Below are 27,972 nucleotides of genomic sequence, written 5' to 3' on the forward strand. Positions count from 1 at the left end.
TATACTTTATCTTTAGATTTTTTATTATTATTATTTCAGAGGCACTTAATGTCTTACATTTACATAGCGCCATTCCCCCTCCAAAACACTTTACAGTATTTACACACAGGAATGTTTCCCACCGTTGAAATGCAGCCATCTGACTATTTCCAGTACCATCTACAAAGCACCAACAATTTGAGAATGAAAGTATTCATCAGTATGTTGTCTATTGAGATAGTTCAGAATTCCATTTCATGAACTTCCAACTTGTGCTATTAAAGAAACATAACTAAAATCACAGTGCAATTCTTCAACAGAACTGAGACTTCAATCATTTTCATTAGATTTTTTACAATCTCTCATTAGATCAAGTCTATCTCAAACACTTTTATATAAGGCCTTTTAAGAATAAAGTTCTAAAATATCATTCTTTTTTATATTTGTTTATAAGCCTCCCTTACAATCAAGCACAAAATAGTATTTTTCTTTCCTTCCAGTATATTTAGAAACACCAAGTCCTGGGCCTAAGGAGATATCAGCATCCTCAGTTTCAACAAACTTCATGGCACCTAAAGGCAAACCTATTCCTCCTTGGTTTTGGAGATGGATTTTTGTTTGCTTGCTATTAGTGTTAAAAATAAATATAAGATTACACAAAATTCTGTTACAACCAGTAAAATTGTAAAGTACAATTGGGATTGGCTGCTGGGGGCAATGTAAGTGTGCTGTGTATGGTTTTGCTTGTTAGCATTAAAAATACATTAAAGTATTCCAAGTTCACTACTCCACTGCAAAAGACTGCCCTAATCACAAAGATCATAGCAACTTTTTCAGTTTAGAGATGAAATTTTTCTTTGTCTCTCTAAAAGGCTATTAAAACATCCCTTTCCACAAGAAGAAGTTGTATTTGTGCTGAGAACTTCCACAAAAAAATCAAAAAACAAACAAACCAATCAAAAAAACCTTCCCACACTACAACCTATGTGGCCTCCCTATTTCCATGGTTACACTTTGAAAAAGACTACAACCTCACAAACAGCATGCTGCTACCTGCTACCTTATGGCTGATGTGAGAATCTGAATGAACAGAGAGATTAGTGAAATCAGACACCTATCTGCCTTCCTGTAAAACAAGCACAAAAATTTTTCTGGTACCTTATTCTCTTGAATATGCTATACTTCAGAGAGCAGCTTTTATGATCTTCATTGATACATTAGACTCTGATTCTATTGTGGTCACTGGATTCTTGTACCAGGATAGCTGTTTGCATTTGAGTACTTTGGAAGAATACTGACAGGTAGGGGCAAGAACTATGATAAAAGGAAAAAATATTAGCAGGTAGCAATTTCAACATGAAAGAAAATTACTAATTAAACTGGGTAAAAATTAACAAACAGCAATGCATCCAAGTACATATTAATTTTATAAAAAGTAGGGTTTTTTAAAATCTAAACCCTCAATAAAAGATGCACAAAGTACAGATGTACTGCATATTTTATGCATGCCTTCATGTAGTGCATTCCTATATTATATCTTACATGGAACACTAAAAAAAACCTACTAGACCTTCACTGTACAACAGGTATTGTAATTTTTTTTGTTTTAAAGCCTAAACAGCAATTCAGTTTGAATTACACTCTCCTATTCCCTGATCACAAACACCTTGCTGCATTTATGTTTGTCAAACAACCACCAAGTAATCATTTGTATGGAAAAAGCAATTACAGTAAACTGTTGTAAGAGTTTGGTTCCTTTGAGGGGATTTGGAAGCTGGAACAAGAAAACCAGCAAGGACTGGAGATACTTAAAAAACACAGAAAATCACTGGTAAATAATTTGTATCAGAAATCAAGAAACATCATGACAATAAGAGAATAAACATGAAGAATTAAAGCATTGTTTCAGGCTTCACAGCCTAGAAGACCAGAGAGTACCATCATCACTTGCTTTCAAATTCAAACCTGAAGGGCAGCTAAAACTATAAGATCATCAGAGTTTTTTGAAGGAGAAAAGGAGGAAGTTGAACAAAGTAACTGTTGTATTGCAGGACTGAACACAGGACAACTGTCTGCTATTTCACAGATAAACATTTTTGAGCCCATTATAAGCTCAACTGATTTGAGGAATGACTGGACCCACATTCTTCTCTCTGTTTCTTTTTGTGGGAGTAATTCATTTCTTCAGAGTTAAAAACATTCACAAGCTTGTTTGATACAAGGATCATCACTTTTCTTTCCCTCCCATTTTTTCTTGTGGGTTGGTCCTTTCCTCCTTCAACCTCCTCTCAACTCTTCATTACCACAATATTTCTCTGGCAGGAAAAGGACAGTTGGGCTGGAGAATGGATGAAGCTTTTGCTAAACTGGGAGAGAATGGGAGCTGAGCTGCAGAGAGAACTGCATGGACAGATAGATGTTAAAGATGAATCCAAATTCCAGCAAAGAACAATTTTTTTTTTTTCAAACCAGAAGGAACTATTTTGTCTTTTAGTTTCAGCTCATCCTTTTTCAGCAAGGGCACATTGGCTACATCACAAGGCTTGGACAAGGAAAAGGCTCTTTCATTTACCAGGGCACAGATCTGAAGATGGGACAATGTCCTGCACTGTACAAGATCTCTCTGAAACATGCATAGAGCAGAGCAAAAATCCAAGACTGCTGTGCAGGAACAAGAGAGGTAGCAACCCTAATTTTAACAGGGCTTTTCACTGAAGGGAAAGAAGGTCTACAAAAGTCAAATCAGCCGATTTCAAATGGTTTGCATCCCAGGATGAATCAGGTTACACTAATTTAAGCCCAATTTAATTTAGGCAGGTTTTTAAACCACAAGAATAAGGACATTCTTAGTACGTATCAATAATTAAACCAACATATACACAATTAGCAATATCCTACATAATAGTAAGTGCTTAACAAGCTGAGTAATTTTATGTTACATTGTCTGACATTCTACACACTCCTGTAATCATCAATCTCTAGCAGTTCAGTTCATGACTTTAAGATCCAAATTCAACTGTGTCTTCGGTTATTTTCTTGAACTCATAATTTCCCCGGCCATCCATATGCAAGTAGAACTGAAAAAAACAACATATGTTATAAACCATCTAAAACTTACCAGCTCTATAAAGACCTAAACAGATTATATTTTAAGTACTTTTAAAAACCTTTAAAAAACATTCAAAAAGTTTTAGCAAAACCTTAAACTCAGCTGCTCCCACCTCACACATCATTAAATTCATCTGCCTCTGTAAAAATGTTAAAACTATACTTTTGCATATCATACCTCAGTCTGCTAACAGCCACATCTAACTTAACACTGTTCTCTGGGGTTTTGTGTCAATATACTTAGGACACAGTAAAAAGATCAGTAAAATCTTAGTTTGCAATAAAAAAGTCCACATCTTTAAGATCTTTTTTTCAAAGCATAAATGTATTAGATATAACAAAAACAAAACAAAAAAATCCATGCTGCTTACTAGCTGCTTAATTCTAGTTCTAGGATTTTTTTGCTAAGAAAGAAGACTTAAGGATCTAGCAAGCCTCTCATATTTTATAGACACATATAAAATTTTTGGATAGCATTCTTTCATAACTAAAAGCATTAGAATATTTCAAAGAGTAAAATGGGATTATAAAAAGTAAAACCTTATAAAAACCCAAACAGAACATGACCTATTAGGATGTAAAATGGTAACACCTCAAATCACCAAGTCAATTTCACAGTCTGCCAACAAAACCCACAAATATTCTTAATAAAGCAAAGATTACATACATCATGATGTTTCCAGAGTGACTTCCTGTGGGAAACAGTGAAGAGAGTGATGCCAACCTATATGACAAAACACCCACAAAACAGTTAATTCTTCTCATGGCTAAGGTGTTACTTATTTTTCAGTATTATATCAGATGAAGATCTTAAATTCATAACCACAGACTTCCAGACAATTATTAATACTATACATATATAGCTTTTATTACAAGATTTTGCAGGGAGAGAACAAAAAGCAATCAGGAAAGATTTATAATTTTTAATTGATTTCACTATTCTTTTGCTCCTAAAGATTTGTCAAACATAGAATTAACTGAGTAAAAGAGGCAAGGCAGGAGGCAGGTAAAACAATAAAGCTGGTGAATAAAGGAATTCTAACAACAAAAAAAAATCCAAACCCACAAAAGCTGTAATGAATTACAAACTTAGAGTGACAATTTGAAGTGAATAACCTTCCCTTTGTTTCCTTTCAGCTTAGTCAACTATTCATCCCCAAAAGTAGCAGCAAGGACAAAATGACTGATGATAAAGCAAGGTAACATTTTTTCTTTCTGCAAGGACAGCCTAAACAGGAACTCTATTTTTCACTAACATGCATTAGCCACTTGGCAAGCACAAATGAATATTCAAGTTAATAGAATAAGAAGTATATGGAAAATAGACTTTAAAATTGTCAGAATATTGATAACAATGTGATAAAATCAGTTCATTAAATAATGCTCCTTCTGCAGAGTCCTCACCATTCACTACTACACAGGGCTCCTTTCCTTTCAAGCACAGATTTCAGTGGATGCACAGCTTTGCTCCACTGTCATCCTGGAATACTCTACTCAATAACTAATGTAATTTCAAGCCCTTTCTTTCACATACTAGGGTGTGAAATTGAATCTTATTGATTCCACATGGCACTACAGAGAATCTGAAATGCTGAGTTTAAGAGGACAGGGAAACACAAAGCTATATTTAGCATCACCATATTTTCCTAGAGTGTTTGGCTTTTTGAATCTTAAAATAAATGGAAATGTCAACTTCCAGCCTTTCACTTCCGTTGTCCTGCCAAAAAATGCCTTTTGAACAAGAAAACATTTTACAATTTTAGATTATTTGGTGCTAACCTGACATTCTAAGATTCTATCTGGAAAAGTAAGGTTACTTAGCAGTTAGTAAGAGTTCTCTGTATATCAGAGAGGCTACATGTACACCTAAATCATCCTAGGAGTACAAAATGATTACTGAATTCTAGTGTGCATAAAGTTGTATTCCCCTCTAAGATTTTTTCAAGATTTTTTTCATTTTTAGTCTGCACTAGGCCTAAGGAAGTGTGAACCTTGTAACATTTTAGGTTTCTTGTTAATACAGAGAAGTAATCCCAGAAACAAAGAGCTCACCTTTCGGCAGTGACTGTAAATGTAGCCCTCTACATCCACACTAACAGCACTGGTGCACTCATCCAGAATTGCAAACTGGGGCTTATGATAGAATAGCCTTGCCATCTGGAATGCAAGCCAAAAAAAAGATACTGTGGATACAGAACTACCAGCAATGGTGCAGTGTTAGAAGTTAAACTAAGAATTAGTGTCCAAAAATCTGCTATGGAAAGGGAATTAAGTTGGTACCCACTGAAACATGAAAATCTGAAAGTTGCACATTATCTTATACTTTTCTTATTCAAGACGAATATTTTAGAAATCCTGTTTATACAATGAAAGTACAAGACATGGTGAAAGGATGTTTAAAAGCCAGCATTTCACTTTAAATTTTGACTAAAAACCCCACTATTTTCAGTTGTTTTCTCAGTATTTAGGTATTACATATTTTGGGGGTTTCTTCTAAGACAAATACTAATATTTAGTAAATAAAAATAGCTTATCGTTCAGATTATTTTTTACTTATGTTCTGCATTTGCTAAGCATTTATGCTTTTGAGACATACTGCCATTCTCTGTTTTTCTCCCCCGCTGAGTACATCCATCCAGTCCTGAACACTATCCCAGCCTCCTTCACGTTCCAGGATTTGACCCAGCTGGACATTATCCAAGTACTCCTTCAGCACCTTTTATGGAAACAGGAATGACAAACAAATCTTGCATGAACTTAAAAGACAAGTGGTTGGAAAAAGCTATAAAGGACTATACCACAGCATTATTAATCCTGATAAATATTAAAATCCTATTAAATGCAGTGCTTCTCATAGCAGTTTCAGTATTGAATTGGAAGCATTACTCATCCTCAGCAAGACAAAGGGCTAATGAACTAATTATCATTACCTGGTCAGAAATCCCTTTCTTTTTCTGATCTTCCAAAGTATCTGGATATATAACTTGATCTCTGAGCGTTCCAAGAGTCATGTATGGTCTCTAAGATACAATTAGAACCAAAAAAGACATGTCAAATATTTCTAAACATAATCAAAGTACAAAGAAAGAGAACACTGTTGAGTAAAGTACTTGGTCTCACCTGAGGAACATAGAACAACTTTCCTCTTACAGGTTTTGTTAAACGCCCACCAAACAAAGGCCACAACTGCAAAACAAAAAAGATCAAAATTTGACAAAAAAGTCCAGTTATAACCATGCTTTGCATTCTCTCCTGTTTGTTTTACAATGTTCCTTACCTCACCAAGAACACGGAACAGGGAGCTCTTCCCACAGCCATTTGGCCCACAGATCAGCACATTTGCACCAGATCGAACCTACAATTGCAAAGCCAGCACTTAAAAGGTAGTGAGGAAGGACTGCAGAAAGCAACCTGGTATCATCCAATGTTCATATACAACTTTCTGACATTAGAGTGAGCAATTTCCAGCAAAAATTAAGTTTTTCCCCAACTAGTTCAGCACCAACTGCAGCTGGAAGAAAATGCACTTGCAACAATAAATTTATGTTTCAGGCAAAATAGCTTATTACCTTTTTTTAAAACTAACATGACGAATTGTTTGCACTTTTCTTTTAAATACTATAACCTTTGAAGATATCATCTTCCCTGAAAAATTTTATATTAATTTTGTTTCCTACGATACTAACAAACTTACCTCAAAATTAAGGTCTTGAATCAAAACATCTCCATTAGGTGTCACCAATGGAACATGATCAAACCTGTATGTATGGCAAAGTTAAAAAAGAAAAAACAACAGTTGTCTAAAAGAAGTGAATACTGAATGTTTACTTGAGAGATTTAAGGCACTGGGAAATACTTCAGCAGTATTTAATTCACTCTCCCAATTTCTAAATATTAACAGCAAAAGAAGTTCTTGAACCAAAAAGGTACCCTAGCTTTTAAACATCTACATCTACAGGTTTGGTTTTATGTCCTGTAATTTTTTTTTTAATCCTTCTAAGCCTTTGGTCTCCAAAACATCTTGAGGATATAAACCTACATTCAGGGAAACATGGCATTTCAAAACTAGTAGTGAAGTGTATCTCACTAATTCTACAACATGCAGGGAATGACTTCTCTGCTCACCTTCCCCTTGCCTTTTTTTAAATGAATAAAAACAGCTATATCAACTCTTTTCCCCTTCCTTCCTCTCTTTCTCCTCTACTTCCCTATGTGCTTTCCACACTGTCCAGACTGAGATTTGATCTTTTAACTGGCTGTATTTTATGCCTTTAAGTAGTAATACAATGTCAGCTTCTCAGACTGCAAAAAAATGAAGGAATTGATCTCAAGTACATCAATGAAATCTCTAGGCATGCAGAATTACAAGCAAGTACTTTGAAAATGAATACAGACTTGCCCCTGATTTTTACAGCTGAATAATATAATGGAATAAAATCCACAACTAACATATTTCTAAGAGGAAACAAGATGGTCTGAGATGTCATATTCTAAAGGACAGTCCTAAAAAGCCCAAGTCCAGAGAGCAGATCACATCATCTGCTAATATGAGAGGATAAGGATTGGTTTACAGAACCAAAATGGTGAGTGGGTGTGAGGTGAAGTTACTAGTAAATAAATTAAAGCACAACAGGAACTGCAAATTGTAATAACAATTCAGACCTCTATTAATGGTTGTAGAGAGAAAGACTTTTTTATAAGTCTACATTAAAGATATTGAACTACTGAACTTGTAGAAACTTCGCAAACATACTTGATAAGGTTATCACTGTTGATAATTTCTCCAGACCCAGGTATCAAAGACAAAGGTTGCTTTTTCTCTCCATCTTAAATAAAGAAAAAATGATTAGTGACTGAAATGCTACACAAAGATGCACATATTGCATATTATATCATATCTACCTTTTTCTTGTGATATCATAGTACGCTGATATTTGCCACTGTTCAAGTCCTTCAGAACCTGCATTAATTCCGTGATTCGAGCTGTGAAACTTAAAAAAGGGGAAAAAATGTTAGAAACTCTATTGAGTACTCTGTCAAGCTGCTAAAATGACAAGTCATTCAACCAGAACAAAAGCAAAATGTTTCCATTTCAGAGTTGCATTAGGTTGTCTAATACGCACCATATTTTAAATTTCCTCCTCCTTTCTCTGTAATAGCCAAATTTTACTTCTTACAATGTAAAAAAAAAGTTTGATAGCTTTTTTTAGGTAAATAATCAATACATAATTGATTTAAGAGAATTTAACAAGGTTTCAACTAAACATTCAAACTCCAAGCTAGTACTATCCAGATGTGAAATTTCTAGTGGACATGGTTATTATATCTTCAGATGTGTTTTCAGCATAAAACTGAAATTTTTAGTGTATTGCAAGGAACAAAACACATAAGCTTACTTAATTCTACAATCAGTTTCTGAAATTGAGATGAGGAAGATTTTTACTATTAAGCTTACCCAGCCAATCTTGTCATTTCACGGCCTGCCAGGACTATTCTGCCCAAAGCTTGAGACATTCTCAGTAGCATTCTTCCACTTTGGTAGTAATCCTAGAGTAGAAGAAAGTTTCTTTATGTGAACTAACAAAATTTAAAAATCTAGAGGTTGTTTTAATTCTGGTCTATTTACCTCCAAGAGTTCTGCATGAGTGCTATTCTGATGACGAGGATCAGACAGGTTCAAAAATGGACGACTAACAACCAGGTAGCCAACCACAGTGGCAAGGTCTGCAGTTTAAGAAGAAATATTAATCCACACATTAATTGAAACAATAAGAAAAAAGACATTTCTCATGTAAAAAGTTTGTTTTGTCCTTTATAGAAATCCATTAGCACTTGACACACACTTACATTTGGCAATGATGGTATCGATGAAACCCATAGAGAACCGGAAGAGGATGAAATTATGCAAGTGTTCCACCTGGTAAGTTACAGAAGAAAGAAGTTTAAACTCTACCAGTACCTGTTTTACTGTCTTTAATTAAACATTTCATTCCAAACAATTATTTTTCAGTACCTCAGATACATTCACATGCCTCTAAGTGTGGTAAGCACTACACAAGAGTCCCTGCTGGCAAAGACTCTCATTTGTGATCAAAACAACCTACACATGAAACTAAATAGTGAGAACAATAATTGTGGTGGGTGACAAGGAGGTAAGTGCCAAGGGAAAGACCATTCTAACAGGAACTTCTGTACTGCTTATAGCCTATCAACTAATTTTTTAATCTAATGAATGTAGCAGCAAAAACACCAAGCCAGTGTAAGTCAATTTATATGAACACATGTCAAGAATCACCACTATAAAATTAAGTTCCACTTAAAATATTTTAAGAGATAAAAGATGCTTACCAGCTTACGGAAAGTCTTGTGAATAGTCTGCTTTTCTCTCAAGTTTCCATTGTAAAAAGCAATTTCCTCACTAAAAAGAAAAAAACAAAATTAATGCAATTTCATTTTGTTAAAGACAGTCTGACAAAAATCAGCAATAAAATGTGGGCATATAGCACTGTCAGTTACTTTACAAAATAAGGGTTTGTACTCTTTCACAGCAGTTAAATATAGAATTATTATACCCCAATTAGCCTTGACTATGAAATACAATGCACATAAAAATTACTTTACAGGACATAAAGATGCAAACTCTTGGCTCAGACCTGATAGCATCACACTTCCCCAGTGTATTTTAACACACAATTTCCATTTACCCCACAGCATTGTCACTTATATCTTAGCATCCAAGCAAGTGTGTACCTGTTTGTAATGAGCCGTGAGTTGACGTATCTGTACTCCCCCTCATACTTCTGTTCTATAATAGTCATCTTGCCAATTGGTCTCCTTAAACGTGTAAGGAAAAACCCTGAAATAATCAAGTATGCCATCATGCTGGCTGGACCCTGTGAATATCAAAACAAATATTAAAAAGCTTAGTTGGTCTCAAATGACAGCATCTGTATCCAAAATGCCCAGAAAGCATTAATCCCTTAGTTCTCACCTCCTATGTGTCTATGTTGCCAATTCAATTACATTTGCAATTCCCATCATGTTACCTTCTTTAGTGTGGTAGATACTATTTCACTAGTTTAGTTTTACTAATTTTTTGTCCCCAGATGTCCTTCCCACCCCACCTTTCTATTCAGGTTTTTATCACCACCCAGAGTGATCTATCCTATACTGTCCTAGCTTATTTAATTAATGATTTACTGGTACCCTCTTACTTTTTCTCCCTCCTTCTGCAACTATTCAGCTTATCAAGTCTTGATAAGCTCAATGCAAGAAATGGTTTCCCCTCATAGAGGCTGCACAGAAACAGAAAACTTATTTTCACCCTTAAATGGAATCCATGCAAGACATAAGGAGTTAAAAGGATGTTGTAATAAACAGGATTTCCAAATAAGTACTAGAAGAAAATAAAGAACTTTCTTGGTCAAAACTGTTGATCAAATGCCTGAAAATACTGGTTTTTATTTTGCTTGTCTCAAAATAGAGGGCGCTAGAGCACACAAAATATTAAGAGTAAATGTATCTTTTCAGTACAACCCTTCAAATTATGGAGGAATCCACAACCACCACCTAGATTTTTCCTCAGATTCCAAATACATAAAGGCTGTAACAAAAGAAGGGAAAATGTGCTTATAGTTCTAAAAAACCCACTCAATTTACCTGTGCTCCTATTGCACTTGTTAGCTTGAAGATGTACAAAACTATGTCCAAGAAGGGCTGTAAGAGAAGCATAGGCAAAAAGCCTTAGAACACAAACATAAAACTAATTTAAAATGTGTATCACCCCAAGAACAGTTACAGCTCTGCACTAAAATACTATCTAGCCTATTGTACCAACTACAAGCTAAGACAAAAGGAATCTCAGTCACATGACTTATTATGAAAACACCGGCTCAAGAATTGAACATAAAAGCATCATGATCTTCAGATAAATATATAACATATAAAAAGAGTACTTTGCTATTTTAGGTCTGTAATGACACTCTGCTCACTTATCAAAGGTGGACTAGAACCCATAATAATTTAACTGAAGTAATTTTGAGAAATACTGAATGAAAAGATAATGCCATATATTTCACTACATACCTGATAGGAGGAACATTCCAAAGTTGTATAACCTCCCTTGCTAAAACAGCTGAACAGGTTTTGCAGTCAGACATTTTTGAACAAAGAAATAAACTTTTCAAAGTTTATTTCTACTCAGCTTGTATGAAACACATAGCATCAAAAAAACTTAGTCTAAAAATGTCAATGGGATTCTCATTCACTATCTGATCACCTTAAAATTCACACTAGAAACAGGGAAAAACTTATTCAAACACATCTCATGACACAAAATAATATTTGTGTGTAACAGAGCCAGCCATTGCTTTTCTTCTGAAAACTATCTACCTGAGAGAGCAAAGTCATCACTGTTCATCTGTGAAAGAATGCCATATACTCTTTAAAAGAAAATTTAATATTAATTATAACAACTCGCAACAGTGGCTTTGGCATGAAAGCCACAACGAGTGTGAAACAATATAGCATCTCAAATAATTCTTTTAGTACCATACTCCAAACAATCCACATACAAATGCACATCATTGTCAGGAGCTGACACCCTCATCCTAAATGTCTACAGCTACTACTCAAAGATCTCTCTTAAAAAGACTTACCTTGCTAAGATTTGAGTACAGGTCCACTACACTGTTACAGAATTTTTCCACATCCTGTGTAAGGAGTTGATCTGGATTAGCTATTCTGTTGTCCAGGTTTCCCATTTTGTAGTATGTATAAGTTCTGAAACAAAACAATTGCTAAGCGGCAGAAAAAAAATCATTATCTGGGATCTGAAATAACTGGAACGCCCTTGCTTAATACAACTGAGATGCTAAGTAGTGCAAATATTAAATTACTGTCTGGAGTCAGCATAACTTGTGCTTCTACCTGACTAAATCCACATTAAATGCTGCAGGATTGTTTAGGCATTTAGGCTCCAGGTTGTCTGAGCTGAAGCTCATGCTGCTATTGAACTTAGAAAACCCTCACACACACTGCTACAGCACATCTGACAACCAAAATTCAGTGCAGAAGGATAGAAGGAGCTACTCAAGCTCATGCATCCAACTTCAATTCAGCCTTCACCATATGAAGGCACCTGAAGCATTTTGGAATCTGACCACAGTACAGTGCATTTTTCCCCCACCTGAGCCAACTTTACTGTCTTTGTATCTACGGCATGTATAACCTGGATAAGCCACTCACCCTCAACTGCAAATTAATTGCAAACTTCTTACTATGCACTTACAGTGATTTGAATCAATTTTTAAAAACTGTAGACAAGTAGACTGTAGACTTACTTAAGATATTCTTCATAGAGGTATCTGGTAAGTCTTACTCTGAAGCAGAGTTTCAGTTCATTCAGGCCATACTTCAGGAAGTTATTAACTAAAGAGATCTAAAATAAGAGGCAATAATGTTTAACTAACAAGATCAAATATATTTAGATCAATTTGCAGCATAAATTGTATGAACACTTTAAAACAGATCAATTCCCCCCTTAAAGTCAATAATGCCAAAGCACACCTAAGACCAATCAGACAGTGTCTACAGGATCACTGTTTAGGTTTCTGCCTCCAGGTCACAGTGGATCTCACCACTTAAGATAAAGTAAATTCATATTACACATTTTCAGCTCTCATGATAAACTCTAGAAAAGAGTCATCATTTGACAATCACTGCCTTAAATCTGTCAACTAGTTTTAAAATTTATTGTAAACCAGGTAGTAACAAATATTTCTATCTGGTGCAGATCAGAGATGTCAACAAGCTGAAGGAAAGTTAAAGCGTGGAAGAAAGCATAACTAATCTGTGAAAAATGTTAAGAAATATAAAAATTAAAGTCTAAAAATAATATTTTCATCTTCAATGGTGCCAAAAGAATCCCAAACCTATAGTCAAAATTGCCATCAACAAAGCTAACCTGAAAACCTGAACATATTTCTTAAATAAATAGTTGCTACCAATAAGGAAATATGCTGATGAAGTCTCCCACACACTGGAGCCAGAAAATTAAATGTGTTTTCATACAGACCTGTATGTAAAACAACTGATTACCATAGGTTTTAAGACACTCCTTTGAGATCTTTTCCTCAAAATCTTAATTTACATTTAGAATATGTTCTACTAATAGGTCAGCACAAGAAAAGCACTTACAGCAGGCATTGCAGCAATGAAGTTGAACAAGTATTTCTTGAAATCTTTTCTGCTACGGCCAATGATAGCACTGTAAATGACCACCAGCTAAGAGTCAGTTACAAGAGAAACAACAAAGTATAAACTTGCATGTCTTAAGTAGATAAACTCTCAGGGGACCACACAGAGAAAAAACATCATCATGGAAACCAGTGGCATCAGCTGCAGGATTCAGTCTGACACCCTGGAGTAAGCCCAGTGCCAAGTGGCAGGCTGAGCAGTCATCTCCTGTCTGCTCCTCTGTAACTGCCCACATTAAGGACTAAGTAATTCATGGGCACAGAATACCAGTTCTTTCACTTCTCTGCTTTCACAGATTCTCACAAGAGAAACAAAGCAATCCTTCCATTCTATAAAGCACCAAATGTCTCTCCTCAAACACAGTATCATTTTGAATTCACAGTTCAAGACACATTGTGTTTTGCTTGAATTAGCAACAAGACCAGGGAGAATAATCAGAGGTCTAAAAACCACTTTCTAACATTAGGACTGAAAGCATTGTTTTTATCAATCTAAAGAGCAAAGAGTTCAGTGGGAAGAAATAAAAGTCCTAATATCCACACAACATATCTAAATCTAAGACATAAAAACACTATTTGAAGTACCTTCTTGGACATTCAGACCAACAAGATTTTGAGTCGTCAGTGTACAAAATGTTACCAAATGAATATTTAATAATTAGTTTAAAAATATTAATTTCATAAAATCATTATACTGATGAACAGAAATAATAAATGACATTTTAATTTACCAAAATATAGTGGTCCCTCCCCAAATTGCAACTACACCAGTTTCCCAACAGTTTGAAACAAGCAAGCTATAAAATGCCTGAATATGTATTCTGATAAGATGACTTTCCCTGTTAAACACATAAGAGTGTTTAAAAATAACAAATGTATAGGTACCTTTCAATGACTGTTCCATTTTGAATCATCCAAATATCACAGTAAGTTCGGACTACCAGCATCACAGCAATAAGCAGCAAATAACCTGTCTGGTACAACCACAGAAGTGCAACAGTTAAATAATGGCTAAAATTCACCATCTTTTTCCAGTAAGTCATCCAACTGTATCTAACAAAAAATTATTACCCTGCTACCCTAGCTAATGTAGTATTTGCTTACTTTGCTGGAAAACATTAGCATACAATACTTTTAATAAAGTACTGACCTACATTTTTATGGTGAAAGTTTGCCTTTCAAAAAGCTGCATTTGGTTGATACATATACTCAACACACATGATAAAATGGATGATTGCAGGAATAAAGAAATTACTGCTATTCTGAGACACCTTTCTGCCACAAGGTTGCAAGAGACCTCTGAATATCTACTTCAACTCCCTACTCAGAACAGGCCACTAGTAACCAGTCAGGCCAACAGTGCAGACAGTCTTCCACCCACTTCACTGTCGACTTATCCAACCAATTCAGTTTGGCTATCAGGGCATTAAGAGAGACCTGATATCAAAGTATATTCTATATCCTCTGTTCTTCCCTTAACTGTAAGAACTTAAGTTCTGAGTTCAACTAATGCTTTGGATTTCTTTTTTTTTTTTTAAGTGTTCCAGAAAGCATGAGAAAGATGGAGGCACTGATTTCTACACTGCATAGCTTTCCTCAAATTATGCTGAGAGACATTTTGACAAATTCATTTTCTAATGAATACAAGCTAGATACAAATTACTAAATCAAAATAATGAGAACTGCATCCTATTTAAAGAAAGGAAGCACTTGCACACAGAAGTGTTGTCTTGTACAAGACAAACCCAGATGCTCTTTAAAAGTTATGCTACAACAGTAGTTAAGTAAAAGGCTTATCTTGCAACTGAAAGCAGAACCTTTAGTGATTTAACAACTGAGCATAACATAGACTTTTAAATTATTATATTGCTATTTTAAAATAGCAATAGCACAATTTAGTCCTATTTAAGTTATGTATATGGAGTTGTTTAAATACTGATGGAAATTTGAAAGAGATTTGACTCCAGCTTTCTTTTTCTTTATTAACACAGGCAATGCTTACCTCTTTGCAAAGTGTTCTAGGGACCATTATTTTCAGGATTCGACATATTCGTGCAATAAACACTCTGTCCACCATTGCTCGCTCCTTCTTTCCCTCTTTCTGCTGCACACAGAACAAAACAAGAAAAGTGAGAATTTTTTGTATTATTGAGCTGCTGATGTGATACTTTCCTTAACCAAGTCATTTTCAGCTACCTTTCTACTGTAGAATTTGCAGTATTTCCCACCAACTTAAGACTTATCCAGACAAGTTAAATGAAGAATTGGGAGCTATCAAAACAAACTGCAATAGGAAGTAGCTGCTATGATATAAAATACTTTTTATTTCAATTCTGTGTTAAAGATGATAAACAAACAATGTAGACCACTGCACTAGAGTACATCCAAGAGCAAGTTGTAATGCAAACACCTCTTAACATTACTTGCCTCTAAAAAACACCATCAGCCAGTATTTTTAAAGATGCCTTCCACTATTTGTCTACACAATCAATGATTCAAACTCTTTGACTGTACAGCCCAAACTTGCTTCAAGTGAAATCAGAATTTTTTATAGCTTTACTTTTACAAAATGGTGAAACACACTATTATGTATATCTACCAGACTTTAAAACCCTCTGTGCACAAATATATTTTCTTTTATTAAATTAATATTTATTTTATTTGAGTAAGTTTCATTTGCTCACTCCATATAACCCTATCTTCTGTCCTAACTAACCTGAATACTTTTTAAAAGCTAATGGTCCACGGTTCTGTTCTTTCCTTTCATATAAGGACATGACAGAAGAATGCAGTCCTGAAAACAGACCAAAAGGGCACGTGTGTACTTTGAACAAGACCTGTCTAATCAACATAATCCTGCTACCTTTGCTACAAGGCTCATGTAAACCATGCAATCAATGCCTATATCAATATTGCAAGGTAGACAGGAAACCTGGATAAGAGCCACTCTGAATGCTCTGTGAAGCAGCCTACACCTGTTTGTCATAGCATGAAGTCAGCAATAGCCCCATCCTTCTCAAAAATTGATGTGAACACAAACTGTGAATAAAAATTCTAGCCAAATAGGATGCTATGCAGTAAATGATTACAACACTTTAATTAAAAATTATTTACATAAAAATCCAAGCAATCCAAACAACTAGGACTACTGTCCAGTCCTAATGATGCATGATTCTACACACATTATTGCTGCCCTGTAATAAAAATTACTAACAATGTCTGATGGCTACATTTCCAAATGTCTAAACATAAGTCAGTTGAACCTGTTCTTCCCCTTTATTCAGTCCTTTCTTATTTCTATACTTCTGTGTTGCACTTATATTAATTCCAGTATTTTCTCTCCTAGAAGATTTTTTCCTTTAGACTGTTAATCCCATTCAGCAAAACTGCATCCAAGATAGGTAGGAATAAGAGAAAGATAGTTAAGGTTTTTACAAATAGGTATAGCTATCCAAAAGATAAGTGTTTATGGTAGATAATACAGTCAAGATGTATTAGAAGTCAACATGATGCTTGCATACACAGTGCTATTTATCCAGTGCAAGCCCTTTTTTTTTTTTTACATTTTCAGCAAAGATGGAAGCAAATGGATTCTATTCATATCATTGTAACACCAGAATCACAGACTGCCTTTTAGTCTGTCATACTTTATTTGAATATGAAACAAAAATCTTAACTTAAAGAGATTTAATATATCCCTTTAAAAAAAATGAATTAACAGACACATAGAAGATCAGGGAAATGCCAAACCTCCTACCAGATGTTTTAAGTATCTTCTAATTTAGAAACTGTCAGATTCAACATCTTGTTCCCCACATTTTTCTTTTACATAAAAAATAAGTAAAAGTTATACTAAATCTACACACCCCTGTTTGCTTCTATCTGTACAGAAAAACATATACCACTAGTCCTTACAAATTCATAGGGCAATAAGAGATAAAAAAGACATTGTGCACATCAAGCATCCATCATTATGGAGTCAAACTTCAGCCTCTTGTGATTAACCTAATTCTTCCATTTGTTCCACCAATGAAGGTCTGAAGGTATCATTCAAACCATATTTGTACCACAGGCAAGATTAAACTACATTCTTAAATTTTCAAAAAAATCAGATTATTTATAATTAGTAAAGAACATCTGACATGAAGAAAGAATTACCTCATTATTCTGCAGTGCTTGTTTTCCACTTCTTTTACTGCAGAGAAAAGAAAAAAAGTATTTATTTGTTATTAATATACTTTTCTTTTGTCTTGATCTCTACACACAAAAGACAGAGAGGAAATCTTGAGATTATATTCCTACCTATTTCTTTCAAAGCAATACAGGGTCTTCAGCAGGGCTACCTTCTATGTCAAACCCATGTGCTGTTTTCATACACTGTGTGTAATTCCAGTGAAACTGTACTGATTCCAGCAAACAGCTTCACAAAGGAAAACCAAGTCTCACCCTTTCATCTCCAAGTTCTGCTTTACCTTGGCTCTGTATCATGAACTCCAAGGGTTTTTCTGTTTCTCACACATACTTTACAAGCATGGCTACATGGCTGCACTGACCACAAATGAAAACAAGAATGCAGATTCAGCAATCCAAGCTCCCAACTTTGATGTTTCACACTATCTACATAAGCCAACCAGATTTGTTTTGCGTTGTATTTGACTTCAAAATAGCACATTTACTACATAGAGAGATTATTTATTCATAAACATGTGCTGCAGGGGAAAGAAAGCCAGCTCCTGTAAAATCAAGCTCCTGCAAAGATGTCCATTAAAAGGGGAGTTACTTTTTAGTCTATTTTCCTTCCCCCGCATTTAACAGAACAGTTAGTAGAAAATATTTATCAACTGGTGCTAAACAAACATTCAAAAGCACAATGCTATTCTTTTTCCTCTACTTTTAAGACAGAAAAGCTGACAATACAGTTATAGTTTGTCTTTCTTCCTTAGGGACACTCAAGCATCAGACAGGCACATGAAGCTGTCTGGATAATTTCTGTAGTTTAAAAGTAGTCACCAACCATACTAAACCACAACTTTCTTAACCGTAATATAAAAACACTGAGAGCAGACTCTTAAAATGACAACATTCATACACTTACAAGGCAGACCTAGGAAACTACAAGAAAGCAGAAACTATGAAAGGCACTGTTCCTTCAGTCTACAACACCAAAACAGGAGCAGACTGCCACACAATCAGCTGTGCCATAACTTCATCAACAGCACCATTTCACACTTGTATTTTAAAAGATCTGCTAAACAAATATCTAGAATGAAACTGTACCTATTTTAATTTATGATGATTAGAAAGATCTATGGATGTCACTGACCAATGAAAATAAAGAACTAAATTACTATGAAAGGAAGAGGCAAGGCAGCAGAGGAATACGAAAGGAAGGGAAGAAGGAGACCATGAAAGCAAGAAGGGAGATCCGCCCGTTTAGCAAGAACTTAATTAAAGGTAACAGAGAAGGAAGTCTGAGTGAAGATAAAAATCTTGTAAGACTACTTGTGCAAGAGACAAAACAAAGAATATGAAATGCAGCAGGGGCCACATTGGAGGAGAAATAATAAAAGTTCAGAAGAGATATAACATTTAATCAGGCTGTGACCGAATTACATCTGTGGAAATGGTAACAGGGTTACTGATGTAACTAAGAAACAATCTAGCTGGAGACAACATCCTGGTGATGCAAGAGCAATGTATTTCTGGTACAGGAAACTTCTCAATACATCTTGTAGTTTTTCAAAGTAGGAAAGGTTGACCTATATTTTTAAAACTTGAGTATAGATCAACCCAATCACATTTGGTTTGGCAGTAGGAGGAAAGTAGTATTCTTATGCATGAACAGTTATTTCTCTAGACTTGTCATAATGTAAGGTGAAACATTCTTCTCTTCCAGACATGCTGTAATAATTCCTATAAACTTTACTGCTTCAAGTTCTGCCAATGTTTGAAGCCACAGCACTCATAACACACAGCTATTTCAGCTTTAAAGGATCAGAAGTGAATATATTAATGGAGTAATCAATTAGGAAAACAAGGCCCAGGATTATGCTGGCAGTTAGCTGAATATCTTTGATGCATTTGTTGATATGTTTTTCCAACAGTAGCTACTGAGAGAAATCAAGCAGCTGAAATTACTGAGCTGAAACTGATTATCCATTAAAGAGAAAGAAGGATCATTTGGAAATCAAGATCTTACGTTTAATTATGAACTCCCACTTAATTAACATTTATATTTATAAAGTTTAAGAGAAAAACTAAGGATTTTAAAATTAAAATCTAACAAAAAAGAGCTTTAACAGTGGAATTTTCTCTTTTATACAAATTTGTTCAAGCTCAAAACAAGACTAATACTAATACCTAATACATAAAAAGAATGGAAACAATCTTAAATATGAAGTCTAAAGAAAAAAATAAATTAAATATGCCTACATAGCTCTCATTTTATTTGCAAATAAAGACTGTGCCATAGTTCTACCTGGAACCAGTCCAATACCTATTGGCACTACTCCAGACTCCACTGTACTACTGTAGAACTTTTTGTGAGAATGGTGGTTGCATTCTCAATGAATTTAAAGACTAAATAACATCCTCAATTAGTCAGCAAGAATACAGCAAGACTATCTGGTTACAGCAGAGAGCACTAACACTTGGAATAGATTCAAGCTCTCCATTATTCCACACCTCTCATTTACCTAATGCTGGAGGAGCATCACAAGCCTCAGTGATGGAAGAAGCTAAGTGCTACATGCTGGCCAAGTTGTCCACTGCAAATAACTCCCCCCTGGTACAGAGCCATTGTTCCTTCATGCCATCATAGACATGGGCAGATGGCAATGAAAAGGTTTTTGGAAAGGATTATCCAGAAAACATATGGAGAAAAAGTAAGAAAAAACACAGTAGTAAAACATTTCTTATAGTGAATCAAAAACAGTGGAACTTGTCACCATTTATTTTCAAGATCTAACTCAACAAAGCAGTCTGAATTCAATATGTAAAATTTGTTTAAGAACATAAAGAGTCTAGAGGTATAATGGAACACACATCTCCTGAGAAAGCTTCAGGAAAAGCAGCATTTCAGATATAGCCTGCTACCCATTATTTAACTACACAGGGCTTTTACAGCAAACACAGATATAAAAAGCAGGGAAAGGTGTCAGCAGTACCTGGGATGTCACACCACCACCAAACTTGTCATTCATACATGTATGGTAACTGAATAGCAACTCTCTAATGAAAAGTAAATAGGTAAATAATTACCCAGTAGACAGGAGGCAATACAACAAAACACCTTTCTGCTACACTGAGAAACATGATCAGCCCAAACTAGCAAAAAGTTTTAAAGAAATTTAATAGAGTTTCAGGACTCTGTACAGGCATTTGACAGCTGATCCAACTTCAAGGACAGTATCCCAGCATAGTGGGGAGGCAGAAATCATGCAATTCCAGTCTCCAAATAAGTAGTGGTCAGAGCACTCATTCTTTTGACTCTATTTACATACCAGTGAGGCTATTCTCTCTAAAGAAACATGCAATAATACTGCTCACTCAAATAGGGTCATTCTCAACACTACTGAAGAAGAAAGTTTCAGAAACTGTGAAAAGCCTTCAAGAGGCCTGAGTCTTCTTATTGAAAGGTCTCAGGCATATTAGCTCTGAGGTATTTACTAGCAAACAGGAAAAAGTTAAAGGATTACTGTGTTTAGAAATACCTGTCTCCATCCAGAACAAAGTTCAGAGGAAACAATCTACAGTGAGCTAAGCATACATAACAGGGAATTGCAGATGAAGAGAGTGATAGGCAAGACTTGCTGTTAATTCACACGTGATGAGGAAGTAAGGGCTTTAAAATGTTACATTGTCCTTAACTGAAAAAACCCTACAAATTTCAGGTCATACTACCTTCCTTCTATAGTTAGGATGACTTGCTTCTGCCCAACACAGTGCAAAGAAAAAATATCTAGTTTAGGATTAAGAGTAGCATTTCAAAGACTTGTGACCTCTAGGCAACCTTTGTTCCCTGCAGACCTTACATGTTGGAATGTGCAGTTTTCACAGCTTCCAAAAATCATACAAAATAAACAATTTTGCAATAACTCGTGGTTATTTGTGCAGTTTTCAGGTTAGTTTTGGAATCAAGATACTACTGAGACATCGTAAAGACAGAATAAAATTCAAATGACTAATGATGCAATGCAATAGGGTGAAGGAATAGCAGCTACAGTGAGAAAGGTCTGATGTAGCTCACTGGCAGGCAGAGTTTCACAGTGCATATCTCACACAGAGGGGCAGAGAGCAACAGTGCAGTTATATCAGGTCAAGGGCAGCAACCTTACTCAGAAGCCTGGGCACAGTCCAAAAGCATGCCCATTTACACAGTACACTCTGAGCACACACAGAAACCAAGAACACAACTTTCTTGGCTCCAGATTGGTTGCTAGTTGCAGCATAACCAAAAATAATGTGAGGGGAATGCATTCAGGCAAGCAAGAAGAGGACTCTGAGAAGGTCACAGAGAGCTGCATTGCTAAAGCTCAAAAAGTTTCTACAAACCTTTGAGAAGAAGATAACAAAGCAAAAATGTTGGAGAAGAAATTAAATTCCAAGTTTCAGTAGAAGAATGCATCTCAATAATATATCTTACTTAGAAGCAAAATCTCATCATTATTAATTGTGTCTTAAGCTGTGCTTGGGCCAGAGCTGTGGCTGAAGATCTCTCTCCTGGATAACAGCAGAAAAAGATTTATAGCTAGTTTCCTAAGAAAATTAACAAGTTTTACACTGTTACACACACTTACACTAGATCTTGCCTTAGACAGCAAGCATTTTGTGCAACTTAATTAAGAGAGAAACCACTAATTAGCTAGCCAGGCCCCAAACAAAGGCAGTCTAAATGCAAGGATTAGGGCTGAGTCATCTGGTTTCTCCTGTCTCCATACCCTCCAGCTGAAGACAGGTTTCCTGAGCCCCAGGCAAGTTTTCCTACAAGACTGAATTTTCAATGTATTTTCTAGTAATCATATGTGTATATTTAGTCTTTTTTTTTTCCCCCTCAATGCTACTGCAGTTACTGCAAGCAATGCAAGTAAGGACAGTCACATTCATATCCTAGATAAATTTACTTCAATGTAGCTAGCATAAAATTGTTTTTGTTACCTGCCACCTTTCCTCCAAATAACACAGGTACCCTTTAAGGCTTCTTCATATACAAAAGCAGTCTATTAATCTGCAGCAATATAATTTCACCCTTTCTGTCAAAAAGCCATGACTCAACTAGAACAGGTCCCTCCATATGAAGCTCACTGGCAAAGCCAACCCAAACACATTCAGAATCTAGAGAAATTACACAAACTAACAAAAGAGAAGAACATTCTAAAGATACATATATGGAATAAAAATGCACCATGTGTTTCAAGCTACAACTACTTGCTCCTATTTCATGTTTGAAAGGGCCTCCAAACATTTGGATGTGTGTCTGTCACCTCTGACTGCACTTCTGTCATCACTGCATGTCTATCACTGTCAAACTGCATGTTCACATGAGCAGTGACATCTACTGAGTGACACGTGCTGCCACTCTGCCAGCAGACAATGGCTGAGGAGCACAGTGACAGGCAGGAGCAGAGGTTGTGTCACCCAAGATGAACCATGCAAAACCCTATTTGATACACAGTCTGCAACTCGACCTCCCTCCACTCTACGAGCCTTCCCCCTCACTTCAGCCTTGTCTAGCTGCTAAGGCCCCAAGCATGCACTATTCTTGCTTAATTTGGTTTTCTGCCTCACAGCTGGGATGCCATCACAGGGGTTTCAGAAGCTCAGTCTATATTACATTGTGTCCATGTCCTAGCATCTTGGATTCTAATGGATGCAGCTAGGAAAGGCCAGTGCGTCTATGAGCAGATTCTAAAATATTTTGTCACCTTCCCATACACTACAAATGCCGTCCTATTACTCTGAACTGTTTATTCCCTTTCCCTGATCTTGCAGTTTCAAACTCTTTAACTACCTTCCATGACTTCTTTCAGTCCCTCCTTCCAGCACAAAGTTGTATGAGTTAAATACATTCTTTCTGAAAGTAAGCCAAGCTCATTCTCTACTTGTGTAAGTACTTTATTTTAAACTACATGGACACTCAGGAAAAATTGTTATTATAGGGATAATGAAAAATATCCAGCTCCTTTATGTAACACCCCTTAAGGTTTTAATTCTGAAGCAACCAAATCTTAAGCAAATATTCTGTTGCTTCTTGTTTGAGGCAGGATTAGGGAAAGAGAATAAACAGACTTTTTTTTCTGCATTATAAACCCAGGATAATGTAGTCACTCAAAGAACTTCTCATGACTCTAAAAAACCCAAATACTACAACTGATGTCATAATCACATTTAGATATAACAACTTACCCCCTCCCAAAAGGACATGAAGCTTTTGTAAGGAAACAGACTTTTTGAAAGCAACTTGGAAAAAGAACCAATATATTTTTTCCATGCTTTACTCCAAGGAAGTAAGACAGAAAACTTACAAATCACTATAAGCAAACTGTTCTACATCACTCTACTTTGGAAGATTTCAGAAAAATGTGGTAACAATGCACTGTAAACTGTAAGTGACACCACCTCTCAGTTCTGCAAAAATCAGTGAACAGTGTAATACCTCTTACAGAACAACATCTGTGACTAATCCAGGCAGTACTAATGAAGTGATCTTTGACCTAGTAAGGCAGGTTGGCATAACACATACAGCTTAATTATTCATACATTACTACTTGATATGAGTTGTACTGAACCTTGCCCCTATCGTTTGACAGCAGAAAAGTAGGCAAAAGTTACTACCTCTCCTTACTGCTATCATGCCTATAAAGGGTTATTCTACATAAAAATGAACACATCATGAAGAGCCTGTCACATATCTTTCTTGCTACAAATTCAAACACATCTGATTTGCTAAAAGATTATTTCTTTTTCTCAATTCATACGGTATTTTACTTTCCAAGTTCAACCAGCAGCAGACCTATTGCTGACATTCCAGCAAAACTTAAAAAAGCACACAAAATCAAACAGGAAAATGGCAATTACTGCAGAAACACATAAAATAATAGGAAAACACAAAATGTTATTTTGAACACAAAGTATGTATAAGTGTGCATTCTGAAACTATGAGAGGAAAGAAGTTTTGCAGGTAAAGTTTGCCGTTGCACTAGAACATTTCAATGATTCACTGATGTTAAGCCCAGCATTTTGCTGGTTATATTCAGGTCTGCAACATTTACCTTTGCCCTAATGAAGCACAAAATCAGAATTTCACCTTCTAGAAGTCAAGAAGTTGAAATTCACCTCACACTAACATGACACAACATTTTCAGGCATTGTACACCAAGGTTAACAAGGAATTCACACACACAAAACTAAATCACCTCACGTATTTTAGTCAGTTAACCTCAAGCAGCAGATACTCTACCAGTCCTCTTCCAGACTATCTAGATTGCCAAGTGCAATTCTTCTCCCTAGGAATAAGTACAAAAATTTAGGACAGCCATGCTTTCCCAACTTCTTCCTCTTCCCAAAGAGTCAGAGATGTACAACACAGATGTTAAAGGATACACTAGGCCCTGCAGATTTCAAAGGTTGTGCACAAGAATGCTGAAAACGTAAAGATTTGGCACAAGGACAATCCTTTTCAAATGTATGCTATAATTTACATTAGCAACCAAGCATGAAGAAATGAATGATACACGAACTAATGAGACTAAAGGAGGATGAGGCAATGGTAATAACCAGATGCTTTTGTCTAGGCTGGTGATATAGGCAATGCAGCTTACCTACTGCCTAGTCTTGATAGGTAGCATTCTGTAAGGCTCCTGGCAAGGTTTGCCTCACAGGGAAACATGAGGAAAAGAACGAAGACCAGTGGGCAAAAACCATCCTCAAAATAGCATTCAAGCAGCAGCACAGCTATTATTGAAACAACCGAATGTTGGACGTTAGAGTTTGGAATCCATGGCCACAATACAGTACCAGCAGTAAATAAGACCTAAGCTGTGGAGGGACTCAAAAGTGTAAAACAAAACATACAAGCAAAAAATCAAGTTTGTAAGCATGGTATTTACTTTAGTAACTGCATTTCCAATAAATTCAAGAATGCAAAATTACTAAAGAGATTACAGAAGTAAAGGACAAGGTATCAGGAAGACTGCAGTAAAGAGAGAGGAAAAGGGACAGATCAGGTCAGGCTCTCACAAGCCCACGCATCTGCTGAATTAGGTGGAACGTAATTCATAAGTTATCCCCCTTCCCAATTCCCACTAATCCTGTAATAATGTTTCATCCACCTAACATATATATATGAATACCTCAGATTTTTAACACTACGCTTAGCAAAATTGAAAATCCACACTGGAAAGACACATTCCAAACAGTCTTCAGCATTTAGGCTAACAATTATTTTCCATACACTGACTCTCAAGCTAATGTATGCATTGCCATTGTCAAGCCCTGCAGATCAACATCAGAAGACATGAAAGCAAAATAGTTTAATGGGGACAACCCAGAACCCACATAATACCTATTTCAGGTATAGGGAGATTACTTTGGACAAGTTCTAACCTGCTTTTATCAAATTAATGTTACTAGCAGTGGGAATATATTAAATGCACCTCAAAACTACACTGGACCTGCATCTACGTGCAGATGTGCTCCAATCTGAATACAACCTGGTTTGTGCGCTCCAAGATCATTCCTCAATGAAGGCTGAGTCTGATAAGTGTGGATAATTTAAATTCACTTTAAAAGAATATTCTTTGTCTGACTTAACATATAAGTGCGCCTAGAACATCTGTATGGCCCAGTATTTTTTACAAATACCACTATATTAGGCATGAAAATCTGAGCTTATCATTTTTGTGCCCTTCCATACAGCTTTTCTGCATGGAAGCGGCATTTCACTAACTTAGGAAGAGAAATTTGAAAAAAATGCAGCCCTCCCTATGAGTTTGATAGAAGAGTAACCTGCAGCCATAGCCCAGGATCTTGTTTTAACTCTCAGGCAAAAATCAATGTAAGTAGCAAATGCATGAGCTGTCAGCAGCATATCAATGTCTGCCATGTTGTGTGACAGTTACCCAACTTCATGAGACTCTTACAGATATTGTGTATGAATGGAATTAGGTAAAATAAAACTGGATCGTTGCTTAATCTCAGGTGTGTTATTACTTAAGTCTGTTGAGTAAGTCATTTCAGTATAATTCTGTAGTGCCTACAAGAAACCCAACTGCAATATCGCAACATACTTGCTCTTAAGCATATGCTCAACAACCTATAATCACAAATACAGTAAAACCGTGAAAGGATTGAGTCTGCAACAGGATTGAGTCTTTATCTGCCACACTCTGCGGTACCAGTGCTTTGAAAGGCAGTAACGAATACACACCCTAGCACCTTATACCTGTCAGGCAACCTCACAGGGAACATCACCAGATCCGGCCCCTTTGAAATCGCTGCCCGTGTATCTTACTGTCACACGGCAGCATTCAAACAACAGCTGAGTCCATTAACCACCTATGCAAACACGGTCATCCCTAGAAGTCAAGTGTTAATACTCGTTCCTAGTCCGGAAAATAGGAAAAGCCAGTATAATTCGGATAACGAGGAGGCGGTGGTTGGATGCTCGCAAGAGGGGCACCGACCTCCCGCCGGGGCAGGCGCGGGGGAAGCAGGCTGAGCCCGTGCCCGGAGCCGCCTGCCGGGCACAGCAGCGCCCTGTGTGCGGCACAGGGACGCGGCTGCTGCTCGGCCGCCCAAGGCCGTGAGGGCGAGCACGGCGAGTCCCGGCGCCGGCCCCGCGGCTCGGCCGGCCCCTCCCGCCCCGCGGCCCGGCCCCGCGCTCACCCGTGCTGCGCGGCCGCCCGCCGCTTCCCGAGCAGGCACAGCAGCGCGCAGGCGGCGGCGGCCCCGGCGATGGCGGAGTGCCGCGCGGTGAGGAACTTGCTGTAGGCGGCCATGGCGAGAGCAGCGCGGAGCCGCCGAGCGAGCGCAGCCGAGCCGAGCAGCCGAGCGGGGGATGCCGGGAGGGGGCGGCGCCGCCCGGCCCCGCGCCGCCGGCAGGGCAGGGCGGGACGGGCCGCGCCGGTGCCGGGTTGTGCAACGCCGGGACGGCAATTACCGCTCCCCGGCGGGCCCTGCCAGCGGGCGGGCCCGGGCGCCGAGGGGAGGAAAGCAGGGGAAGGGAAGGGGCGTTTCCTGCCGCGCCGGCGGGGCCGGGCCTGTCGCCGGCCGCCCTCGCCCGCGGGTCGGGCTGAGCCGCCCAGGCCGGGCCTCCCCCGCGGCCCCGGGGAAGCGCCCCTGGCGCTGCTCCTGCCGCGGGTCCGGCACCCTCCGTGCCGGGCTCCGTGTGCAGGGTGCAGAGCGAGTCCCGGCTGCGTGCTGGGAATGGCTTGTACATGCGGTAACAGGACAAAATTAATACATTTTTAAACGTTTCAGAATTTCAGAGCAACTTTGATGTAGGTTTTGCTACACATTGTCTTTTCGTTTTGTTTTTTTTTTCTTTTTGTTAGCGCCATGAGAGGAGCTGCCAGCACTGGCTGTCAGGCAGAGGGTGGAATGAGTTGTCACCCGCGTAAGTACAGGAAAG

General features: G+C 37.2%; 1 protein-coding gene across 3 annotated transcripts; it reads right to left on the reverse strand.

Annotated features, from left to right (window-relative positions):
* Positions 1–27,536, reverse strand: ABCD3 (ATP binding cassette subfamily D member 3). Of its 3 annotated transcripts, none has more exons than XM_079314306.1 (23): positions 27,228–27,536; positions 17,502–17,538; positions 15,346–15,444; positions 14,229–14,317; positions 13,285–13,354; positions 12,429–12,526; positions 11,745–11,868; positions 10,747–10,803; positions 9,838–9,980; positions 9,436–9,505; positions 8,935–9,004; positions 8,714–8,811; positions 8,543–8,634; positions 7,990–8,078; positions 7,841–7,913; positions 6,782–6,845; positions 6,365–6,442; positions 6,208–6,273; positions 6,018–6,107; positions 5,684–5,803; positions 5,140–5,244; positions 3,755–3,811; positions 1–3,056 (listed from the first exon to the last, which is right to left on the reverse strand). In XM_079314306.1, the coding sequence occupies exons 1-23, from the start codon at positions 27,338–27,340 to the stop codon at positions 2,979–2,981; spliced, it is 1,980 nt and encodes a 659-aa protein (XP_079170432.1). In that variant the 5' UTR covers positions 27,341–27,536; the 3' UTR covers positions 1–2,978. The 3 variants fall into 3 exon arrangements, with proteins under 3 accessions (XP_079170432.1, XP_079170431.1, XP_079170433.1); XM_079314305.1 differs by having other exon boundaries at positions 15,346–15,447; positions 27,228–27,461; XM_079314307.1 differs by lacking the exon at positions 27,228–27,536 and adding an exon at positions 25,163–25,245 and having other exon boundaries at positions 15,346–15,447.
* Positions 27,537–27,972: the final 436 nt, after the last annotated feature.

This window comes from Erithacus rubecula, assembly GCF_903797595.1.
Source record: "Erithacus rubecula genome assembly, chromosome: 10".
NCBI lineage: Eukaryota > Metazoa > Chordata > Aves > Passeriformes > Muscicapidae > Erithacus > Erithacus rubecula.

Coding starts and splice junctions, on each gene's coding strand:
- ABCD3 (XM_079314305.1), bottom strand. CDS start 27,340: ATGGCCGCCTACAGCAAGTTCCTCACCGCGCGGCACTCCGCCATCGCC. Junction 6,108..6,207: donor AGTTGTTCTATGTTCCTCAG/GTGAGACCAAGT, acceptor ATTGTATCTTAG/AGACCATACATGACTCTTGG. Junction 3,057..3,754: donor CACTCTGGAAACATCATGAT/GTATGTAATCTT, acceptor TGTTTTTTTCAG/TTCTACTTGCATATGGATGG.